The 25,401-nt window shown below is 46.6% G+C and overlaps 1 protein-coding gene across 7 annotated transcripts in view; it reads left to right on the plus strand.

The window, feature by feature from the left end:
• PIK3CD (phosphatidylinositol-4,5-bisphosphate 3-kinase catalytic subunit delta) overlaps positions 1 to 24,102 on the plus strand; it is a 671,014-nt gene extending 646,912 nt beyond the window's left edge. For all 7 annotated transcript variants that reach the window (XM_085609767.1, XM_085609777.1, XM_085609774.1 and 4 more), the window contains one exon: positions 23,711 to 24,102. In XM_085609767.1, the coding sequence (XP_085465893.1) occupies positions 23,711 to 23,848 (138 nt within the window). In that variant the 3' untranslated portion in view covers positions 23,849 to 24,102. The remainder of the gene's footprint in view (positions 1 to 23,710) is intronic.
• Positions 24,103 to 25,401: the final 1,299 nt, after the last annotated feature.

A 25,401-nucleotide genomic window follows, 5' to 3' on the forward strand; every position in this document is an offset into this window, starting at 1 on the left:
TTTGGTCATGACATTCTGAAATTGGGCGGGCACTTCATGAAGGGGAATGGGGGAAAGCTCTGAAATACCCTAAGAAGGTCTCTAGGAACGCACGCTTTAAAAACATTCAATATCACATCCTACACAGGGCCTATCTAACCCCCGCACGCCTCCAGCGATTCTATCCTGACACTCAGTTCCTGTGCCCCAGATGTCAAGCGCGGAATGCAGACTTCCGACACATGTTTTGGAGCTGCTCCGTCATAAAAATTTTCTGGCACCACATTCACACTGCTCTGGGTACTCTCACTGGGCTAACTTGTATGAACACTTGGGAAGCCAGCGCCATAGGCATCTTTCGCGCAGGTAAACAGCACAGGGTGCAGACTCGTTTCCTCTCCCTAGCGGTACTCTTAGCTAAGCGCAGCATCGCCATGCATTGGCGTTCTCCCACTGGTCCACCGTTGGCGGCGTGGGTGGGAGCTACACACAAGTGGGTGGCGGCTGAGGAGGAGACCTTACGGGAGGAGGAGGTAAAGGGGACCCGCAAGCACCCTATATCGATGGAATGGGCCATGCTCTTGTATCAATTTCGACAGCTTTCCCCGGGCGCTGACCCGAGTGGCAGCCCCCCTACATCGTCAGTCCCACGCACACAGTCACAGGCCCTACCCAACTGATCTCTCGGAACCCCACCCACACAAGCTCATCGCAAGCCCTGGCGTCTGGAATGCGGTCGCAGCCCTCGGTCGCACCCACGAGTCGCAGAGGTGTCCTGCCCAAACAACGCTGTATACCATCGCTAATGTAACTGGATATATTCTTCCATACCCATTCCTTAGTTTATGCCCGTGTTCCGCCCCAGTTTCTATGCCATATCTGGAACCCGGACAACAGGATATAAACATCATGCTCTCTCTATACATTGTTTATGCTCCCTGTTTATGTACAAGCAATATACACAGCTGTTCTGTCCCACTACTGGATGTATACTCTGCTATGTCTATCTGATGGTTGTGTATGATGGTCAATGTCTGAAATATGAAAATGGCAATAAAAATAAGTTTAAAAAAAAAAAAAAAAAAAAACTTTGGTCATGACATTCCCCTAGCTGGACATCTGGGGCAATCCAAAACTTGGGAAAGGCTAGTAAGTCACTTTTACTGGCCCCAGATGCACCAAAAGGTGAAGGAGTTTGTTAGCTCATGTGTTACCTGTCAAGCCAGTGGCAAGACAGGTGGCCACCCAAAGGCCCCCCTCATCCCACTAACAGTGGTAGGGGTACCCTTTGAAAGGGTAGTGATGGACATTGTGGGTCCACTTCAACCTCCCACAGCCTCAGGGAACAAATTTATTCTAGTAGTAGTGGATCATGCTACTAGGTACCCTGAAGCAATTCCACTTAGGACTACTACAGCTCCTGCAGCAGCCAAGGCCCTCCTGTGTGTCTTCACCAGGGTAGGGTTTCCTAAGGAGGTGGTTTCAGACAAAGGTTCCAACTTCATGTCTGCTTACCTGACACACATGTAGAAGGAGTGTGGAGTGCAGTACAAGTTTACTAAACCCTACCACCCACAAACCAATGGCCTTGTTGAGAGATTCAACAAGACATTGAAAGGTATGATCATGGGTCTCCCTGAAAAACTCAAAAGGAGATGGGATGTCCTGTTACCATGCTTGCTTTTCGCTTACAGGGAAGTACCACAGAAGGGAGTAGGTTTCTCATCCTTTGAACTTCTGTTTGGTCATCCTGTAAGGGGACCACTTTGTCTTGTAAAAGAGGGCTGGGAGAGGCCTCTTCAAGAGCCCAAAGAAGACATAGTGGACTATGTGCTTAGCCTAAGGTCCAGAATGGCTGAGTACATGGAGAAAGCATCCAAGTGCCTTGAGGCCAGCCAGGAGCTCCAGAAGCACTGGTATGACCAAAAAGCTGCACTGGTTGAATTTCAACCTGGGCAACAGGTGTGGGTTTTGGAGCCAGTGGCACCAAGGGCCCTCCAAGATAAATGGAGTGGCCCTTACCCTATCCTAGAAAGAAAGAGTGAGAACACCTATTTAGGTGACAGGACACCCAAAATGGTTATCCATGTGAACCGCCTTAAGCTCTACAATGACAGGGCTGACATCACCATGCTGATGGTGACTGATGAGGAACAGGAAGCCGAGAGTGAACCTCTCCCTGACCGCCTCTCCTACAGCCCACAAGATGGGTCAGTAGATGGTGTGATCTTTTCAGACACTCTCTCTGCCCAACAGCAGACTGACTGCAACCAGGTCTTGCAACAGTATGCTAGCCTCTTTTCCCTGACCCCTGGTCTGACAAATTGGTGCACCCATGATGTGGACACTGGTGACAGTGCACCTGTCAAGAACAAAATCTATCGACAGTCAGACCAAGTCAAGGAAAGCATCAAAGCTGAGGTCAGCAAGATGCTGGAGTTAGGGGTCATTGAACCCTCTGAGAGCTCCTGGGCTAGCCCAGTGGTTCTGGTCCCAAACCTCGTCAACAAGGTGAAAAGAGAGACATGAGGTTCTGTGTGGACTATAGAGGGCTCAACTCTGTCACCAAGACAGATGCTCACCCTATTCCAAGAGCAGATGAGCTGATAGATAAATTAGGGGCAGCCCAATTCCTCAGTACTTTTGACTTAACTGCAGGGCACTGGCAGATTGGCTTGGCCCCAGGAGCAAAAGAAAAGACATCATTCTCCACCCCTGATGGGCATTATCAGTTTACTGTAATGCCCTTTGGGCTAAAGAATGCCCCGCCACCTTTCAGAGGTTGGTGAACCATGTCCTGGCTGGGCTGGAATCATTTAGTGCAGCTTATCTTGATGATATTGCTGTCTTTAGATCCACCTGGCAGGATCACCTGATCCACCTTGGGAAGGTTTTAGAGGCTCTGCAAAATGCAGGTCTCACTATCAAGGCATCCAAATGCCAGATAGGGCAGGGCACTGTGGTGACTTGGGCCACCTTGTAGGTGGAGGCCAAGTACAACCCTTACAACCCAAGTACCAGGCCATCATGGACTGGATAGCTCCAACAACCCAGACCCAAGTCAGGGCATTCCTTGGCTTGACTGGGTACTACAGGAGGTTTGTGAAGGGATATGGGTCCATTGTGACCCCCCTCACAGAACTCACCTCCAAGAAGATGCCCAAGAAGGTTAACTGGACACTTAGTTGCCAAAAGGCTTTTGACACCCTGAAAGAAGCAATGTGCTCAGCACCAATTCTAAAAGCTCCAGATTATGCCAAGCAGTTCATGGTGCAGACTGATGCCTCTGAGCTAGGGATAGGAGCGGTCCTATCCCAGACCAATGATGAAGGCCAAGACCAACCTGTTGCTTTTATTAGCGGGAGGCTACTCCCCAGAGAGCAGCGTTGGAATGCCATTGAGAGGGAGGCCTTTGCTGTGGTTTGGTCCCTGAAGAAGTTAGGTGAGCTCCCAGTGCTGGATCTTGGTGCCCAGCACTGACTCTGAAAAATACTTACAACTGTACTTACCAGTAACCCAATTTTCTCCCATAGGAAATAATTGACTGTTTTTCTGTGAAATTTCTTCTAAGTGTCAATTTCTGCAAACTTTAAATATTCTTTAAAAATCGTATAATTTCTGAAAACGTAATTACTTACCTGTTTTGGATAAAGGTCCCAGTACTGAGTCTAGGCACCCAGTACTGGATTACAAAAGTAACGAGAATATAATACTATACCTGCAACTTGAATGTTCTGCCATAGGGAATCTTTGACTGTTTTCTATGAAATATTTTTTAAGTGTCAACTTTTAAAATAGCAAAATATTGTCTAAAAATCATCACAGTAATTAAGTCGACTTTTATCACTTGATTCCAAGTACTGACCCAGGACTGAATCTAGGATCCAGTCCTGGAATTCCAAAAGTAATCCTAAAAGTAATCTGTTGCAAATAACTTGAAACTTCCATTGAACTCAATGCATTATTGTGTTTAAAATTGTGTTGCTTATTGCAACCACTTGTAACTTTCTACAAAAGTCAATTGCATATTGCAAAAGTATCTATATAAAGCATCTCATTCTGAGAAAGTATATTTTAATACCTATTGTTGGTTCTAAAATAAAACAAGCATATATTTTTTATATATAAACCATTGGCCTAGAGTTCAGTTATTGAGGGTGTGAGCCCATTTGCTGACTGAGTGTGTGAAACAAATGCTTTACACTGTCCTCTGATACTGCCTTACTGCTCGACCAAGCTACCACTTTAGAGAGTAAGGTTATATCTAACTCTAGCTTCTATCAAACCTCTGGGGACTGTGGACTCTGTACACCCTGTACCTATTTGGGAACAGTATATACAGAGCCACTTTTTCAGAAGGGGTAAAAATGACTATTCCCACTGCAATGAGTGCAACAGTAGGGTAACCATTGGACAGTGTAGGGGTAAAAATTACTATTCCCACTCCAGTGAGTGCAACAGTAGAGAAAGTGTTGGATAGTGTAGGGGTAAAAATTACTATTCCCATCTACCCCAAAACCCATACCCACCCTAAAACTAAAAAATCTCTATAACTTACCTTATAATGCGTTGTAATGGCATGTGTTGTAGTGACGTGTTGTAATGACATGTGTTGTAATGGCATGCGATGAAAGGGCAGTTGTGTTGTGACAGCTGCGTTGTAAAAGCAGTGCAATGTAATGTCTGCGTTGTAATAGATGTTTCCCACTTCTCTCAACGGGCACACTAAACCGGATTGCGTTATCTCCTCAGCATCTCAAAGAAGATGTGAAATCCATTTACACCATCCTCCATCCCTCCAGATAGCGATAGTAGACGTATTGATAATTTAGGCAAAAGAATCTCATCTATGGCAGCAACTTCCATCAAGTCAGCCAACACTTAAGTAATATTAGAGCGTTATGCTCTCCAGATGAGGCATATTATTGCTTCCTTGCTTGAACTCAGACCAGAGGATAAGAGGGAGACAGTGAGAGTTTTCCTTAAGGAAGGAGAATTCACTTCTTTTATTATTGATGCAGCAATGGATGTATCCAATACAGGTTTTTGTCAACTTGCAGGAGGAATAGTGTTAAAAAGGCTTCCATCTGGAGGTGCAATCCAAAATTTTGAACATGTCCTTCGATGTCCTTGCTCTTTTTTTTTTTTTTTTTGCAAACGTGGAGGAGGCTCTTCAGGGCCTAAAAACATATAGATGCTGCCAAGGCTTTGGGTCTCCTGCCGTATCTCAGATTTGGACCTTCCAATTTTTGTGCCTTTAGAAGATCACAAGGTTTTAAAGGGGGATTCAACCAATATGGAAACAGTCATATTATCCTAAAAGACAATATGGGTATTATCAAGGATACTCCTATAACCATAGTCGAAGACAGCCTTATGGAAGCTCATCAGGTAGAAATAGAAGTGCTCCCCAGTTATGCACCAATGACAATCAGAAAAGAGCTTTCACTCTGTCTTTGCAGCCTTTCCCATCTCGCAAACTACAGTTGGGGGAGAATTTCCCACTTTGCTCTCGCTTGGGAACCTATAGCATTGGACAATTGGGTGAGACAAACTCTCATTTCAGGCCATACATTGGAGTTCATTCAGAGGCTCCTTGTGAACCCACCCAAGATAAAACATCATCCTCATCTGAAGGAACTTCAGCAGGAAATTCTATGACTCCCCCTCAAAGGAGGTTTAGAAATTGTCCCCAAATCAAGTGAAACAAGGGATTTAACTCTTGTTTTTTCCTGTTCAAAAAGAAAACTGGTCATTGGAGACCAATCTGGGATCTTTGACAACTAAATAAGTTTCAACAGAAACAATATTTCCAAATGGTTCCTCTAAAGGAAGTCCTCTTGATGATGCAAGGAGGAGATTTTGTGACCTCCCTAGATCTTCAGGATGTGATTTTCCACATATCTATCAATGACTCAGAAATACCTATGATTCCTGGTGGCAGAGCAGCATTTTCAATTCAAGACTTTCTTCTGGGCTCAGCCCCTCAAGTTTTTACCAAACATCTCGCTCCATTAGCTGCCTTCCGGACGCAAGAAGGTCGTCCGGTGTTTCCACACCTTGAGGACTGGCTCTTCAAGGCACCATCAAAGAAGGAGGCAAGAAGGTCTATGTTGGCCTACATCAGGATGACTAAGAGTCTTGGTCTCACATTGAACAGAGAAAATTCTTCATTGGAATAGCAAACAAAAATTGAGTTTTTAGGGGCATTACTTGACACACAACAAGAAAAGGCTTTTCAGAGGAGGAGCCAAGATGGCGACCGGGACGGCAGCGTAGATTCCCGGCTCCGTGAACCTCCGCATCCCGCACGGATATCCTGCATGAGATCCTTATTCTGCGCTACGCGATCGTGTTTGTAAACGAAAGTGGCAACCGATCGTGAGATCCTGAGGTTTCTGACTGCAGTACCGCCGGAGAAATCAGCGATTGAACTTTGCGGCCCGTGCAGTCCCGAGGCCGGGACCTCGAGTGGACGCCTTGGCCGGGCGGCAGTTTAACAACAGCGGCCTGTGGTGACTGGGTGGAGTCGGTCCGCCGGAGTGTTGCTCCCCTCGGCCTGCATTTTGCTGTGGTCGCTCCCCCTCTGCTGAGCGCTGCGGACCGAGGACATGCCCGGGTGTGCGATTCTCGGATTCTGTGGTGTTTGCCCTGCCTGACTGTGAGCTGCCCGGGCGCCGTCCCTGGTTCGCCCTGATCCTTGCGGGCTGCTCCCGGCTTTTTGCGGGAGCTGGTCCGTGGCGGAGACGACTATTGCCCGTGACCGCGCAACGGTTGCATCCGTTCCTCCCCCAGGATCCTTGTCCTCGGCGACGCGGACCTTGAGGCATCGGTCCCGGGGTCCTGGCCCCAATACGAGTCGGGCCTTCCCAGCGGCCATTTTGTCACTATGCAGCCTACCATCCTGTCCGCTGGGACGCAGCGGGACTGGGGGTGTGTGACGGTCGGGAGTGTGGCAGAGCGATCGGAGGGAGCTGCCCTGGGGTACGGCGACCTCCTGGAGGCCCTTGGTGCCCTTCATTACTCCTTGGCTCATGGCGCCGGGGTCCTGGGGAGGAAGCTAGATGGTGTGGTATCAGCGTTGGGACAGTGGCGGCATGCTGGTCCACCAGTACACAGTGGCTTTCCACACTGCACACAGGAGGAAGATGTTGCGGCCCCCCCCGCGATTAGTGTACAGCCGGACACTCCGGACAGTATGCTACCGTGTGGTCGGCTAACTGTGGGCTTGATCTGCTCCGGAGGTATTGGACCTGAGTGGAAGATGGTGGCCTTGTCCCGTGCGCGGTCTCTGGCGGCCCAGGGACGATTCCGGCAGCGTGTGTCTCATTCGACTGCTTCAGCCTGTCTGGACCTTGTGTGCAGTGTAAATCCTGGGGCAGCACTGGAAAAGACGCCCCCCCATGATGCTCAGAGACTTCCACCCCACCTGTGTGCGTCGCTTCCCGACTGTTTTTGGACACTCCTGTACCTTGGGACATCGGACATGGTGCTGGGTCGAGGGGCAGGCATGGGCAGAATTGCAAAGAGCGGTCAGGGCTGAGGCTGATCCTTCGGGAGTGGTCACCTAGTAGACAGGCGGACATGGTTGCGTGCTCTCATGGTTATTCGCATAGTTGGTGCATAATGCTCCCCACTCCCCCCTTCCTTTTTTGATATGATCAACTTGGTGCTGCTAATTGTTTGCCGTGGGGAGACTTCACCGTGCGGGAGGGAGAAGCCGGGGGTATGTTTTGAAGGCCCTCCTCCAGTTTTATTACATTTCTTCCGCCCCCCCGTCTGGGGGGGCTCTTTCTTATTCCTTTTTTCCCTGTCTCTTCTATATTTCGGGTCTAGTTCCAGGGCGACAGGCACACTGCTGGGGGGTGGGGCCATACTCATTCGCAGAGGTGCAGGGTGGGGGGATGGGGGAGGGGACTCTTTAGTCTTTATCTCTTTTTCTATGGCCTCCTTTTTTCTTCTCTGTTTCTTTTTGCTTGTTTTTCTGGGATCAGCGTGGTACACCTCTCTTATCGTGAATCGCTTGCTCCTAATGTGTGCCACAGTTTCCGGGGGGTCCGCTGGACTTTAGGTACGGGGACCTGTAGGCGCAACTATCTTTGATATCTCTCCCTATCCGTACTTTTCCGTGTCTGCGCCATTGATTCAATGTATTGCTGCTTGCTGCTTGCGTCTCTTATCCTAGCCCTTTTCGCTGTTGGGAAACTGTTTGGCACCTGATCCTACTGATTTGTTTTATTATAAAATGAAAAACCTTTTCTCTCCTGGTGTTCTACCTGAGCGGCTCATTGGCCGGACTATACTGTATTGTAGACTTTGCTCTCCGAGGTGCCGCCTGTGTTTACACGTGCTTTTATTGTTCTGATTGCTTAGCGGCCGGCCCCGGGGGGTTGTAGGCCCATACGTGTAAATGATTGAAACATCAATAAAGGTTTTTCAAAAAATAAAAAAAAATAAAAAAAGAAAAGGCTTTTCCATCACAGGAAAGGGCAAAGAAGTTGCAATCTGTGGCAAAGAACATCTCTACGAAACAGTTTTAACAGCGAGGCAACACAAATCTCTGCTGGGTATAATGGCATCATGTATAGGCCTTCTTTGCTTTTGCTTATGTCGCATGAAGGCTTGTTAAACAGGAGCTTGACTCGCTTTGGAAGCAAGTCAAAGGATATTGAGAAAATACAGTGCAAGACACAAGAAGGGTAAAACGGGCACTGCTGTGGTGGATTTCCTCCATTTACCCTGATCACCGGGATGCTAGGGAAAGTGAAGGTAGACCATTGCACTCTGATCCTTATTGCCCCAGTGTGGTCACACCAATATTAGTACAGCAGACTGCTGCAGTTATCAACACGTCCAACCATTCCTCTGAAAATGAATCTCAGGGTATTTTCCAGACATCATAGAGAAATTCCCAATCACAATCCCAAGTGTCTGAACTTGACAGCATGGTACCTGACCACCTAGAATTTGTCCATTTGGGCCTGTCGCAAGAGTGTAGAAAGATTTTGGCAAACGCTTAAGCTCCAGCTGCCACAAAGACCTACAACACAGAGCGTAAGCATTTCTGTATATGGTGCAGGAACAATGGTCATCAGCCACTGAAAATAAATTCTCATACAATCCAACAAACAGTGGGCTTAAATACTCTTCAGTCAGGTTCCATCTTGCTGGAATCTGGGGATTTAGGAGAACTGAGCATCCAGCCTCTTATTTTTCTCCCAAAGAATCATAAACTTATTTATGAAAGGACTCTTTTGAGCATTTCCACTACTTCAACAACCACCAGCTTCATGGGTACTTAATACTGTCCTCAGCCAAGTAATGCTGTCCCCTTTTGAACTTATACATAAGGCACATCTAACATTTGTTTAATGGAAAATGGTACTTCTGGCTTCAACATCTGCAACAAGAGTGGGGAAATTCAAGTATTCACAATCAAGGAACCTTTCTTTAGGTTCGCAAAGGACAAGGTAATTTTAAGAACCAACCCCCAAGTTTATTCCCAAGATACCTACTGACTTTCTCTTAAATGAACCTGTCATCATTTGATCAGTCTTCCCAAATCCACCTATGTCACCAGAAAGATTGGCACACTCTTTAGACCTGCGTAGATGTCTCAGGTTCTACATAGCCAAAACGAAGGACTTGTGCTTATTGGGCCAGCTATTTGGTCTTTTGAGCAGCCAAGGGCAGGTCATCCCCTGTCCAAGCAAGGTATAGCTCGTTGGCTTGTCTACATACGTTCACGAAGCACTACTGCCTTGATGTGGCTGCAGAAGCTGACACAGCAGTTTGAAATACAGTCCTGAAAAGGCTATACGGGTAACAGAGAGCCAGATTCCTGCTTTTGTTTTGTATATAGTACGTAGTGCTTGCTATTCTTATTCAAGCATGTGAATCTATAAAAGATCCAGTGTTGGAGAATAAATTAATTACTTACCTGTAACTCCAGTTCTCCAACATTCTGTTATATATTTACGTGCAACCCTCCTTCCTCACTGGTCAGAGGCTCATCCAATATTATTCACACACTTGTGCTTTGAAATCTGAGCTATGCTGGCCTTTGGGGGGAGTAGGAGAGCTTAAGCTTCCTTCTCATTGGCTGGAAGTTTGGGTTCTCTCAAATTACGTGAATGTGCTACTAAATATACAATGTGTTTTAGGCCTATGGCCATTTTACACTGTATGCTGTTAATTTTACATTGTATACTGCTATTTTAGTGTACCGGAGATTCCCAGCCTAACGATGGGGAATGATTCAAGTATGTGAAAATATAATAGATACCAATGTTGAAGAACTGAAGTTACAGTTAAGTAACTCATTTCTTGTTCTTGGCTCAGGCAGGTAAGGGGACTCCCAGGAGGTCCCTCTTCCCGCTGTCAGGTAATTCTCCCCACACAAATAATTCCTCCAAAGAGTGCTCTCAGAATAAGCACACAAAACACCATAGAAAAGATGTCTTCTTTCTCATCAAAGGAAAGGTTCCAGTCACAGGACCACTCGGACAGTCAAGTGTGCTGTTTCTCGACGTTGCTGTCTTCCCTTTTCTTCATTAGAGATGATTAAAGAAATTTCAACTGGAACTTCTTGCTCCAATCTGTTTATTCGCCTAAAGCCCTGAACCACCATTTCTGAGGGAAATATTAAATTGTTGTGGGAGAGCAATTAATCTTTTTTAATTAATTTGGGATCATGCAGTACCGAACGCTCTGCTATGGAGTCCCTATCAATGGCTCACTTCTTACGCAGGATGATTTCTAAAGATAGGTCTATTAACACTATATATTTTGTGATCTCTATCGTAAGGAAGCCTGGGCCAACTGTTGTTGCCTGGAACCTTGACACCACATTGGATCCACATACCAGATTCCATACAGCCTCATTGGTCAGGATATAACTCATCCCCCTTCTATTAACAACACTGAACAATAACTAAATACAATGTAAATATCAAGCACCACTGTAAAGTTGTAGATTTACATGAAATATACATATGGAGTTATAGTGTAGCAGGTTAAATATAATAGACTTTGAGTACCTACAACTGTTAGCAACTAGTGTACTATGTAGTAATCCTTGCATCATGCCGGTTTTAGCGTTAACCTTTTACCAAAGCGCTGCCCCCTTAGAGATATATCTTCATCTTGACAAACATTTGAGTCACAACTAGTTTCCGTAGTACTATCAGTACTGTTACCTACATACATGGGTAATATTACAACCTTACTCATACTCTAAACATTTCCATCAGTCAATTAATTCCACAACTTGGTGTCCCACTCTGATTATTTTCATGGGAATCGAAAACTTGGATTCTCCTGATCTTACACATTTTCCTTTTTTCACACTCACAAAGTCACCAACTTTGAGCTGTTGTATATGAATTGTACACACTTTGACTCAATTTTGTAATTTGACATCCACCTATGATTAGTCCCTCTCACCACACCTCCGTCCACAATTTTCCTGATATCCATCATCCACATCTGATTTAAATTACACACTGCCTTTCTACCTCTCATTTTTTCGAATGGAGACATATCTCCCTATGGTTTAGGCGTGACTCTGTAATTCCATAACAGTTCTTTGTAAATGTAAATGTAGTGCATTTATATAGCGCTCCGCACACCCCCGAAAGGGTCTCTCAGGTGCTGTGCACATACCGCTGTGGAACCCTTCCTGGCCTTTCCCTGTGAAGTGCCCACTCCTGGGCACCCCCAAGGTGAAGCCAGACATCCTAGCGCTGTTGGGGCCGTTGTGGAGATTAAGCAAGCTATTGCCCAGAGTTGCAGAGTGGGACCCATGATTAGAATAGGCACCGAGGCGAGAATTATCGGGTCCGGGGAAATTGAGCCCAAGACCCACCGAGGCAGGAATTGAACCCCAGTCCGGGCCAGACCTCTGCATCAGGGTCTGCTGCTCTAACCATTGAGCCACACTTCTCCAATTCTTTAAGAGCTTGATTTTTTTTTTTTTTTTTTTAACATGTTTTTATTGCAGCATTTTAAACAAAACATCCAGCAGGGAAACCGGCATCCGCGTACAATCTCAGATCACACCCCTCGTTGTAACAATGCACACAGCCATTTAGCCCACATCCCGGAGGCCGGGCGGCGTATTTAGACAGTAATTCGAACTATCACAACGATCACCTCATAGCGATGCCCGTTCCGTGTCCCATGAGAGCCTCTGCTTTCGTTCCAATCAGCTTCTCTCCCCAAATCCAACTCGTCATAACACGACCTCCCCACCCCATTAACTCCCCCCCCGCCCACCCCACCCCCCAACTGCTGCTGATGTGGGCCCCACCAGTGTTTCCTACCACTAATGCGTACCAATCATCGGGGTTTGCATCTAGTCTCCCCCGCCTCAGTGAACTCCGCTCTCCTATCGCTCGCGCTCCGCACGCTCCAGCCGGAGATCCTGCAGGGCTTGTACGATCATCTCCCAAGCCCTCACCCACTCCAGCCCCTTCTCGTTATCCGCCTTAGTCTCCTGCCGCCTTCTAATCTCACTCTCGCATCTAGACCATTTCAACAACTCTGATATCCATCACCCGACTGACGGGCCCTCCCGGGATTTCCAGTGCCATGTAATTTCTCTCTGGGCCAACATGAGACCTAAGTCAATGAATTTGCTCGTCACTTTCGTCTTTGCGGTGTGAGGGAACCAAAGCAGTAAACACGACACCATGTCAAACTCCACCTCCCGGTCAGTTATTGCATTCAAGATCTCCCCCACCTCAGCCCAGTACGCCCCAAGCTTCGGGCAACCCCACAGCATGTGGTCGAGTTCGGCTCCCAGTGCCATGCATCTCGGGCAAGCGGCATCCCGCACCTTAAAGAATCGGCTAATCTTTCCTGGGGTCAAATATGCCCTATGGAGGATGAAGAAATGCACCTGCTGAAAGCGGGCATTCCCACTACCCTTCCAGGTCCTCCGCTGGATGTGGCTCCAGACCGTGTCCGGAATGGGTTTGCCTATGCTTTCCTCCCACCGCTCTTTCAATGCCGCGAGCGGCTCTAGCCCCTCCTGCAGCAGTCTAGCATGGAGGCAGGTCACCGCCTTAATCGTTCCTGCCGCCATCACCCCTACTGGCAGGTCAGGGTTGCGGTGGGTTCCGCCAACCCTTCCCTCCAATGTTTTTGTAGCGCCGCACTCACCGCCGCATGCAGGAGATAACTTTCTTTAAGAGCTTGATGACAGTTTTTTCCTTTGACAACTGCCAATTGTAAGCCTTCCTTCAACACCCGTATCCACCTTTCTATGATGCCATTACTTTTTGGATAATACACAGAAGTAGGTATGTGAGTAATTCCATGTTTTTCAAGAGAATCTTTAATTTCAGCGGACCTCAACTGCACGCCGTTGCCTGTGTCTAAGCATTTAGGAAATCCTTCTATCTCAATGACTTTCTTAAGAATTCACAGAATTTAATCCACATGACGTACCAACTTAACCTCTGGCCATTGTGATAATTGATCAGTTAGAACAATGGTGAAAATCTGACTGTTGGAAAAACACATGGGATCTGCAATGTCGAGAGAAACTCTTTTCCATACTCTATCATGTCTACATATTGGAGTTTCTCATAATTAATCCCCTTTTGCTTTTTGTCACTGACATCCCATTCAATGCTCGATCTGACTTTGGCTTCAGTACATCTATAGATGGCCGGCCACCAAAATTCCCTTCTAATTCTTGTTTTCATGCTGCTCATGCTAGAATGAACCTCATGAGTCATATCCAAAACAACTTTTAAGCTTTGAGGTGCCACTAACTGTTCCCCACGAAACAAAAAATCACCTACCTCTGATAGTTCATTTGCTATGTAAAAACAATGGTAGCAAACCTTTGTTCAAAGTCTTCTTATCCGGCCACTTTGACTTATTGTATTTTATAACTTCTTGAATTTCCTCATCATTATCACAGGCATCCTTCCATTGGTCTTGTTTAATACAATACAACCACATGACACCTCGCAAATGGACAAGTCCCAATAAAAGGACCAGAGGAATTTTAGCGACCTGCAGGGGCCGATTCCCCACTATATAACTAGAAAACACAAGAGTTGGCCCCAGGGTCTAATTTATTTTATTTGTTATTTATTTATTTATAAAGTTTTATATAGCGCAAACAAGATCCCGAAGGATATCAGAGCGTTTTACAAAAGGATGAAAGGAAGGTAATAAATGCAATATCGACATCAAGTAGGAATAACAAACAAGAATAATCACATGATTACAAGACAAAGGGGTCAAAGGCGAGTAATACAATCAACATGTACATAGTGGGCTACGAGGGGGGCACACGATAAGGAAAAGAAGAACAGCATCAACTGAGGGTCTAATGGTTGTAGGATCAATGACTTAGCGCAGATGATCCTAACCCAATTATGGTAAGAACTTGTTAATTAGGAATCTTTTGGCTTCCAGTTTGAAAGCAATCATGGAGGCGATTCTGCGTACTTCCGGTGGAAGAGAGTTCCATATCTTCGGGGCAGCGCCAGAGAAGGCTCGGTGGCAGGTTCTCTTTTTGCGAAACATGCATGGTTTCAACAGGAAAGAGTTAGCCCTTCTTGAGGCTCTACCACCATAGGATAATTCAGGCTTTTGCGCTAGGTACCCGGCAGTTTTGAAATGGAGGGCTTTGTGTGCCAGAACGGCAATCTTTAACTGAATTTGAGCTTAGTAGGGCAACCATTTAAGCGATTTTAGGACTGGGAATATGTGCGCATTTCGTTTGGTACCTGTGACCAGTCTAGCCGCAGCGTTCAGTGATGCTCTTAGTGGAGCCAGGGTGTATTTGGAGAGACCACAGAGCGTAGCCTGCCATAGTCTAGCCTCGGCAGAAAAAGCGATTGGATCACCTGCTTGAAATCAGTTAGTGGAAGGAAAGGTTTGATATTTCTGAGTGTCCTCATCAAGTGATTAGCTCCCTTACACACAGTGCTGATATGATTCTTCATGTTCAGGTGCTTGTCCAGGGTGATTCCGAGCAATTTGGCTGGGTTTATAATGAGGGGGGAGCAGTTGAAAGCAGTGAGGTGATTCAAGCAAAGATCTAGCTTGGGGGTGTGGTTCGGAGGAGAGATGAGATGGTATTCTGTTTTGGAGGTGTTGAGCAGGAGATGGTTCTCAGTTAACCAGTTTTGAGTAGACGTTAGGGTAGTGTTGAGCGAGATTATGTTGTCCGGTGAGGAGATTTTCAAATAAAGTTGTATATCATCCGCATACATATGGAAGAGAATGTTTATGGAATTTAGTGAATTAGCTAATGGTTCCAAGAATAGGTTGAAGAGTATAGGAGATAGGGCGGACCCTTGGGGAACCCCCATGAGTACTGGAGAGGGCTGGGAGAGCGAGTGGTTTGCCTTGACTCTTTGTGATCTGTGGTTGAGGAAGGACGAGAACCATTGTAACACCTGACCAGATAAAACCCATCCTGTTCTTCAGAATGGATAGGATGTTGTCGTGATTGACCGTGTCGAAGGCAGAGGAAAGGTCAAGCAGGATTAGGAGGCAGGATTCATTTTGTTCAACATTTTTAAAATGTCATCCATGACATGAGTGAGCCGATTCAGTGCTGTGCCCCCTCCGAAAGCCAGATTGATGCTGGTCTAGAAGTTGGAAATTCTCAATGTGAGCACAGAGTTGGGATTGGACGCATTTTTCTACGAGTTTGGCTAGGCTGGGGATGTTGGAGATAGGGCGGAAGTTATTGAGGTCAGCTCTATCTACGTTAGTTTTTTTTCAGTATAGGTGATACCTGAGCTGCTTTTAGGCAGTCTGGGATCGTGCCTTGTGACAGTGAAGCGTTTACAATCTTTGTCCAGGTGGGGATGAGGACATTCTTGATTTCTTTGAAGATGGCCGAGGGCAAAGGGTCTCTGAAGTGGTTAGATGGGTTGGTACTCTGAAGAATCTTGTTGATGTCTTTTTCACTGAAGGGGGTAAAGGTGCCCCATGAAGCATTGTTCTTGGTGTTCAGGCTGAAAGGTTTGTGCTTTTCTTAGAGGTCAAGAGGTGGTGCGGACCCAGAGGATGGCAGAAGAGCCTTCTTAGAGGCGAGTTCAATGGTGATGAGTCTTGATTTCTCAGTGAAGAAAGCAGCCAGTTCTTCGCATGAGGGTGGGATGCCTCCAGAATCTGAGTGGTTTGGAGCTACCACTGATTGTTGTTTAACCAATTTGAAAAGTTTCTTGGGACAGTTAGCAGCTTGATCAAGTTGGTATCTGAAGTAGTCTGCCTTAGCGCTCTGGATTTGTTTGTTGTATAAGCTCCTAACCTCTCTAAGGAGTTTTAGTTGGTCCGATGAGAGTTTGGATCTCCAGTATCGTTCAACTGCCCTAAGGTTGCGGCGTTCCGTGTTTAAATTGTCGTTGTACCACGGTTTGGATATTTTTGTTGAGGCATTTTTTTGTTGGAGTGGTCAAATGTCATCCATGATGTTGGAGATGGACGAGTTGTCAAAATTTGTGAGTAACTGAACCTCAACCAAGTCAACTTGGAAGGAGAGGGCAGATTTACAGTGAGCTGCTAGTTCATCTGAATTTATGGATCTGAGGTCCCTTTTCCAGATTTTTGATTTTGTTGGTTGAGCCTTCCTCATAGACACCTCCCTGTTAATATAAAAGAGGATTCAGTGGTGGTCGGACTAATGTGAATGTTCCCCTCACCCACCCATAGGTAGCATGCTCCGGGGACAGGGCTACATTGAGACCGTTTTTACTCCGAGAAAGGTATTGGATGCCGCCTTGAGTCAGTTATACTGAGGTTCTAGGTATCTGTGGGCACACCCGACATTTTGGGTAGCTTCCTGACCAGTACAATTCAAGTCTGAGTGACATTTCACTCCACCTACTGGTTTTGTATACACATTTCTTTCCATTGTTTCAAGACAATCCAAGTGATCACTGTTTTTTTCCAAACACTCTGTTGGTCCTGATGAAAGCTGCTGCATCCCTACGGGGAGCGTTAGGCTGAAACATGTCGACCTCTCTCAAGCTCTGACAGATTGAATCTCCCTCTGTCGGAGCTATATCTTTTTAATCCTAACCTATGAATGCAACATTAAAATCGTCGAGCATATCATAGAGTTAGTTTTAATCACTTTCACTTTTTTCACTCACACCCTCCCCACACCCTGCTCATCTAGAGGTTTAGTATACCTCGTCATCTCTATTAAAACATCCCTGAGCTCCTTCCGAGTAGAGAGGGAGTTCTAGCCCGCACTATGACTAGGTTTGTAGTGCGATGAGATCCCTCATGATAAAGCATACCACCTATGGGTGGGTGAGGGGAATCGTCCTAAGAAAGGGATACCCCAACACCTTCACATTAAATTAGAACCAGAGGCCAACTTTTATGTTTTCTACCTCACAAATGGACACAACCCTCTCCAGATCATCATCAACAACATCCATGTCAACATCCTCCTTAACAGGTAACCTCGACAAACAATCCGCCAAGATGTTTCTGGATCCAGGAATACACTCCTATATATATAGCTAATGCTGGAGCTGAGGTAATTTCGTTTTCAATAGAACAAATTCAGAAGCACACTCTTCGTTCCAAGTAAATTGTTGATATTTCTTTATGAGCACTGTCATCTATTTTGTTTAATCAGCAAACAATGGAATAAATTAGGCATAATATTCCGCTATGCCGAGAAATGATCTAAGCTGTTCTTTTTTTGAGGTTCCGAAGTGTCCTCTATTGCCTTAACCGAGCTACGTTTCGGTAAAACACCATATTTGCCAATGTTATGGCCCAAATAATCCACAGACTCAACCTTAGATGTACATTTTTCCTTGGTTAAGGTCATACCTTGATTGAGTAATATACTCCAAACCGTACATAGTCTCTGCATGAGCTTCCTTAGTATTTCCAAAAATGAATGTCATCTTGAAAATATAGGACATTCTTTACATCCTTGAACAACTTATGCATGACTCACTGGAATACAGCCAAAGCTGAAATTAAATCAAAAAGTCATCCTTTTTGTATCTATATGCCCCTTCAGGTGTTATAAATTAAGTCTGCGGCTTTCTGTCTTCATGCAGAGCAATTTGGTGATATGCATTTGATGAGTCTAATGTTGAAAACACAGTAGCCCCCCTCAACATGGAAAACATTTCCCCAATATTTGGCAAAGCTTGCCGATCCACCCACATACATTAATTCAAGTCCCTCAAATTGACACAAAATCTAATTTTTTCATTGGGTTTGTGTACTGGTGACAACCATTCTGAAGTTTCAGTCTCTTCAATTTTGTCCTCATTGCACAACCTATCTAGTTCTTCTCTGAAAGCTTCTCTCATAGATAAGGGAATGTGTCTAACTTTATGTACTTTGGGCACAGCATACTGTTTTAAAATTATCTTATGTACAAAATCCTATAATAATCCCAAAGTAGGTGAAAACACTTTGGGGAATAGACTCTCCCATACCACGGTTTTATCTTCAGTAACCTGGGATATAAGATAATTATATCCTATCAATGGCTCACTCCACACTTAGGATGATATCTAAAGATAGGTTTATTCTCTATCCTATGGGGGACTGGGCCAACTGTTGTTGCATGAAATCAGGCACCACAATAGTTCCACATACCAGATTCCATACAACCTCATTGGCCAGGATATAACAGTCTTCCTGCTTCCGGTTTGCCACCAAACAGGAAAAGAGCCCCATTGTTCTTCATGCTTCTTATGCAAAATCTACAGGAACCGTATTTACATGTAAGTTGACTAGTTTTTGTCACTATGGTGTTTTCTGTAGTCATATGATGTGGATTTCTTTAAAATCTCACATCTGAAAGAGACATTAGTTATAGATTCCTTACATTTGAATTTCCTGGGGCGTCAGACTGAATCCGGTGATTTCTTTCTCTGGCAGTATCCTGCGTGTCGGTAGTTGGTTTCTGTCAACTCTGCGTCCTTCGTCAGCGTCATTTTCGCCGGTATGATGACACGGTGCCTACTTAGACGTCGTCCCCGCGGGCTGACGTTACTTCTTTCTTTTTCTGCGCCAGCCTAGCGCAGATCCGGAGAGAACTACCCCTAGCCACTTTCTGGCTAGCTTTTTTTGACGTTTTGTTGACTTATTTTCAAGTCTATCGACTCCTGGTGCGCAAGGAATGTCCCATCGTCAGACCAGGTTCAAGCCTTGCAGGTCCTGTCACAGGATGATGTCGGCAACGGACCTGCACCTCATGTGCCTGTAGTGTCTGGAGCGCGACCACGACCTGAAGTCGTGTGTTCCGACTGCCGGGCCATGGCGCCGTAAACTTTGTGGGAGCGGTCCCGCAAGTTGCTTGAGGCCCGGCGGTCAGCTCCGCGTGGTTCCAGGTCTCATTTGAGAGGAATGTCTCGAGGCCGTTCACAGAGCCCCCACTCCTCGTCGCACTCCAAGTCGTCGAGGTCATTGGGTAAGTCCAAGCGCAAGACGAAAGCGAAGAAGCACAAGCGGTCTTTACCTTCTCCCCGTCGGTCGGCTGACGTGACGCGGGATTTGGAGTATCGTCGTTCCAAGGCTCGGTCTCCGGTGCCTAATTCAGCAACAACTCCGCGCCTCCCCCCATTTCCGGGAGCCAGAGCTTTCCCTGCCCAGCTTCGACAGTTTTGCTGGGCCTTACACCTCATCTTTGGGCAGCCCGACTCCGCGGGCAGGGCGGGTATTATGGGCCTTCAGTGCCGGTGGCTCCAGCCCCAGCACCAGAGGAACCTGGCGGATCTAGGCCTGGATCGACGCCGATCCCAACAACGACACCCCCAATGCCAGTCGTGCCCCCGACTGATGCCGTCCCCATCCCCGAGTTGGACACGGAGCCAGCCAATGACGCAGGGTACTTTTGTTCCCCTGTTCACCCATGGTGTTCCCTATCGACCAGAGGGTGGTGATGAGGACTGAAAGGGGGCCCCTTGACCCTTTAGCTGACCAGCTGGAAGAACCGGACTGGTGAGAGGAACTGGGAGACACCAGCGGTCTGGATACTTTTCCAGACACTGGCTTGCTTTCTTCCCCTTCTGTGGCTTAGGAGGAGGGAGCGTCCTATGCGGTGGTGGTGAGAAGGGTGGCCGAGGTCTTGGGCCTTGAGCTCCCTGCGCTGGCAGTCAGGACTTATCTCCTGACTGAGGTGCTTTAACCTGTTGCTGTTTAACAAGCCCTCACTAATGTCCTCCTGGGCACCTGGTCCAAGCCCAGCACTGGGGCTCCTGTGGAAAAGCAAGATTTGCATCTACTGGCAATTCATCACATCGGACAGGTGGGTTTTGCAAATAGTCCAAAGGACCTACTCCCTCCCCTTCGAGACTACACCTCCCTCCATGCCACTGTCTTTCGGTCGCATGTCGGAGGATCGTTTGGCACTTCCCTGCCAGGAAGTTTCAGCTATCTTGGCCAAGGGGGCTCTAGAGAGGGTCCTTGCACCAGAAGTAGGTTGTGGTTGCTATTCCAACTACTTTCTGGCACCGAAGAAGGACAAAGACCTGCGTCCTATTCCAGACCTCAGGGCCCTCAACTGCTTCCTCCGGAAGGAGAAGTTCAAAATGCTCACGCTGGCTCAGGTCCTGTCTGCCCTCGACCCTGGAGACTGGATGGTGGCGTTGGACTTGCAGGACGCCTATTTCCATATTCCCATCTTGCCAGCCAACAGACCCTATCTACGGTTCACGGTGGGCCACGAGCACTTTCAGTTCACCGTGCTCCAGTTTGGCCTTACCAGTGCCCCTCAGGTGTTCATGAAGGTGATGGTGGTGGTCGCAGCTCATTTGCGCAGATCAGGGTTTCCAGTCTTCCCCTATCTTGACGACTGGCTGTTGAAGGCGGGCTCGCCTCAGGGTGTCGTCTCCCACCTCCAGACTACGGCGGACCTCCTGCATTTGCTGGGGTTCACTATAAACGTGCCAAAGCAATACATGGCTCCCACTCAGATGCTCCCTTTCATCGGAGCTGTTCTGGACACTTGCAGTTTCAGGCCTATCCTCCTGAGCTGCCTCTATGCCGGATTTCAGTGAAAATTACTCTGAGGCTGCTGGGTCTCATGGCCTCCTGCATCCTGCTGGTGGATCATGCCAGATGGCATATGCGGGCTCTGTAGTGGGACCTGAAGTTCCAGTGGGCGCCACATCAGGGGAATCTTTTTGACTATGTTGAGATCTCAGAGGGAACTGCACACCACCTGCAGTGATGGCTAATAAACCAAGATTGGTTCAGATCTGTCTCCCTTCCCCAACCAGATCTAACAGTGGTGAAAGATGCATCACTCCTGGGATGGGGCGGCCGTCTGGGAGTGGCGAATATCAGAGGCGTCTGGTCTCTAGGAGAGTCCGCGCTCCATATCAACCTGTTGGAGCTCCAGGCGATTCGACTGACACTGAAGGCATTCCTTTCTTCTCTCAAAGGCAAAGTGGTACAGGTGTTCACAGACAATACCACTTCCATTGTGGGGTTGGGACCCTTTGTCAGGAGGCTCTTCACCTCTGGACATGGCTGGAACATCAGGGCATGACCCTGGTGGTTGAACACCTGGTGGGTTCTCTGAATGCCAGGACGGACAAACTCATTCGTCAGGGCTTGGTCGATCATGCATGGTGTCTTCACTCGGAGTTGGTGCAAGGTCTCTTTCAGCGGTGGAGAGAGCCTTGGTTAGATCTGTTCGCCACTGGAGAGAACGTGCAATGTCAGCAGTTTTGCGCGTTGGAGTTTCCAAGGAGGCACTCACTCTGCTATGCTTTTCGTCATGAGTGGAACTGCGGCCTTCTGCATGCCTTTCCGCCTGCACCACTTCTGCCCTGAGTGCTCAAGAAGATCAAGCACGACCTGACCCAACTTATTCTTGTGGCTCCGGGCTGGGCATGAACAGTTTGGTACCCCGAGCATGGCCATCGATCCTTAAGTCAGACTGCTCATTCGGGAGGATCTTCTGTCGCAGTAACAGGGGAGGGTTCTTCACCCAAACTTGTCCACTCTTCCCCCTCCTTGCGTGGAGATTGAGCGGTGACAGTTGACAGCTTTCTGCCTCCCGCCTGAAGTCTGTAATGTCATCTTGGCAGCCTGTCGTCCCGCCACTAAATCGGTATACGCCTGTAGATGGAACAAGTTTGTGGCATGGTGCACAGCAAAGGCTGTGGATCTCCTTTCTGCCCCTCTTTCAGAGGTCCTCTTGTACATAGTTCCTTTGACCAAGCAGGGTTCTGCTCTGGGCACTCTCAAAGGCTATCTTGCGGCTATCTCTGCTTTTCTTCGGCTGCCAGATCAGCCACCCTTATTCATGTCTCCTATTATATATAGCTTCTTTGAGGGTATTACTCATTTATTTCCTCCATCTCCTTCCATAAATCACCAGTGGTACTTGAATCGTGTTCTTACATTCCTTATGTGTGCTCCCTTCGAGCCTCTTCATAACTGTCCTCTCAGACTCCTTACTCTAAAGACTGCCTTTCTTGTTGCCATCACCTCTGCTGAGTGAGTGAGCTTCAAGCTCTGTCTTCAAAGCCCCCCTTTTTCTCTGCATCCAGACAAAGTGGTGCTTAGGACAAGACCTTTGTTTCTACCTAAAGTGGTTTCACCTTTTCATATAGGTCAATCCATTACATTGCCTGCTTTCTTCTCACCTCTGCACCCTTCCAAGGAGGAGGAGAGACTCTACCACCTGGACCCTAAACGTGCGCTATCATTCTATCTTGACCACACCAAAGATTTCAGGGTGGGTGATCAGCTCTTTGTTGGATATGTGGGTACTAAGAAAGGTAGGGCTGTTAAAAAACATACCATCTCGCGATGGGTTGTCCTTTGCATAAAAATCTGCTATGTTCTAGCTAGGAAATATCCTCCTGTGGGGCTGTGTGCTCACTCCACTAGGGCTGCAGCAGCAACTACTGCATTGGCACTGCAATCCCACTCCTTGCCATCTGGCAGGCGGCGACGTGGGCATCTATGCAAGCATTTACTAGACATTACTGCCTGGACAGCCAAGTCCGGAGGGACGGCTACTTTGCCCGTTCAGTCCTTCAGGATTTTCTGGTGTGAACTTGGTTTGCAGTCTGTCCAACGGGGATGGTATTGATAGGGACTTCCTTACAGGGCCCTAGTTGTGGCGCACCCGTGGTCAGTGTCTTGCATGGCTCCGCGCTTCTGGCATGGGAAATTGTGTCAGAACTGATGTAAACGCGCAGGGGCAGTGTCTAAGTAGGCCGACCACGACAACGGATGCAGAGTTGACCGACGTCACCTACTAACGCGCAGGGGTACTGCTAGAGAAAAAATCTTCAGATCCAGTTTGACGCCTTGGGGAAATTCTAAGGTAAGGACTCTATAAATATGTCTCTTACATCGTTACCGAAGGTAAGTAACTTGTTCGTCAGGCAAGAGCCTGATATACTCCCACTCATGATTGGAGAAATGGAACAAACCTGGGTGTGTATGGTGTGTGTTTTTGTGTAACCAAGAGGTTGCAGTTTTAAATCTCTTCTGGTGCCATTCTGGTTTTGAGGTCAACACAAATGAATAGTAATTAGAAGGGTCATATTAATGGTTGTCGATGACGGTGCACAGAAACTGAAAAAAACCTTCTTTCGGTATTGTCATATGTTTGGCTAGGCACCTACAGCAAAAGATCATTTTAGATATTGTGAGCGGTGAGCTAAATGTAATTTCTTAAATGTCATTTCCTGGCTTTGGTTTCCTAGTATCTCCCTGCTCAAACTATGATTTATTTTATCCCTAGGATTCTTTGGCTCTTGGGAAAACAGAAGAGGAAGCTCTGAAGCACTTTCGGTTGAAGTTCAATGAGGCGCTGCGAGAGAGTTGGAAAACCAAGGTGAACTGGCTGGCCCACAACGTTTCCAAAGATAACCGTCAGTAGGGTGTAACTACCCGCCACGCTGATGGTGCATGCGCTGTCCTGTCCAGTCTGCTAGACATTTCCATGGCTGGTGAAGGCGCCCGCTCCAGCACTGGCCTTCCAATAATGGAGAGCGAATCTTCTGAACGCACCTTGCACCACGATCGCTTGTTACTTGGGTCAAATCTATCACATGTGAAGAAGGCAACGTGGAGCTTTTGTTTACAAGATGAATGCTTGGCCTTTAATTTATTAAAGACGTATTTTGAGCATTAGCCAATGTGAACAGTCTATGAAGGAGGCTTTGCGGAATCAAATTCCTGCTTAACGTCATTGTGAATCTTGAGCGTTTCTGAAGTAAACATTTTTTTTAAATCACAAATAGACAATATGTGGAAGAGGGCAGTCACCGTTTCAAAGTGTTTTAATCCTAGAACAATGACTTGAAAGACTTACTTTTTAATGGTGAAAACGAGTTTAGGAATTGCTGTTCGGATTACGTGTCCTCCGAAAACCTGTCATAACCCACCGGCAGTGCTTTGTAAATAGTTTTTTTATGCAGAAAATGGAATAAGGAGGATAGGTCTGATTGGCCGCACTGAGATGTTCCCTACTAACAGGAACAAAGTGGAATGAGGGTACCACTGCACTAGGTGAGTGAAGTATGCTGTCTTTATTAATGGAGTGGGGGGCTTACTGGGACACTGACAGAACAACAGGTTGACAGGCTGCACAGATAAAATGAGAATGCATAACATTGCTGCACTTGTGAGTCAGTGTTACATAGGTGCCTGCTGCACTGAAAAGTATTGTGGATTATAAGGGTTTCTTACAGCATTGTTGAGTGATGGATAGCCAGGAAGCAGAGGGTCTGAAGGCAGCATTGTAGCGCATAACTGATATGATATGGGGTAGGGGCATCTCCCTGCTTTCTTAGAATGAACAAATGCTTCAAACCACCAAACATTATACCTTCCCTGCACTGTTAGAATGTGGGGGCATAAGGTACCAGATCCCACTGACCGAATACGACCAAATGATTTGCTAAAACATTTGTAAGTCTGCCTTCCATCTCTTTCCACAATTTAGACATTTCTGGATAATGCAGATTCTCCAGTGTGGGTGGCAGTAAAATCTGTATTTTGTTAAGGACACAGAAGCTACGATTATGCATACAACCTTTTATTGCTGCCCGTTCAGCCTTTCAAAGGTCAAACACAACTTCGCTAAATACTAGAACACATAATTTATCATACATATGCCCCTCAACATTCCATTCCTCCTCTTTTGGGTTAGCTCCACAACTAATTTTAGCATCAATGTTTGTCTGGTTACTTCTCTAATACTTTAATCTCTACAGAGCTTTTTCCAGACTGCTCCTCTTCGTCAGAATCTGTTTTCCAGGTATATTAAACATCTATAGAAAGAAAACAGCAACATAAGCCCTCTTAAGAGCATCTCCATATTATTTTTCAGTTCATACCAAAAAACTGATAACAAAGAAATACACATACCTCACTGAAAGTTAAGTTGGGGGAATAATGTTAGCGTCAATGTCTCTAATAAAATCTGGA

The sequence above is a fragment of the Triturus cristatus genome, chromosome 1_2 (assembly GCF_964204655.1).
Source record: "Triturus cristatus chromosome 1_2, aTriCri1.1, whole genome shotgun sequence".
Lineage (NCBI taxonomy): Eukaryota > Metazoa > Chordata > Amphibia > Caudata > Salamandridae > Triturus > Triturus cristatus.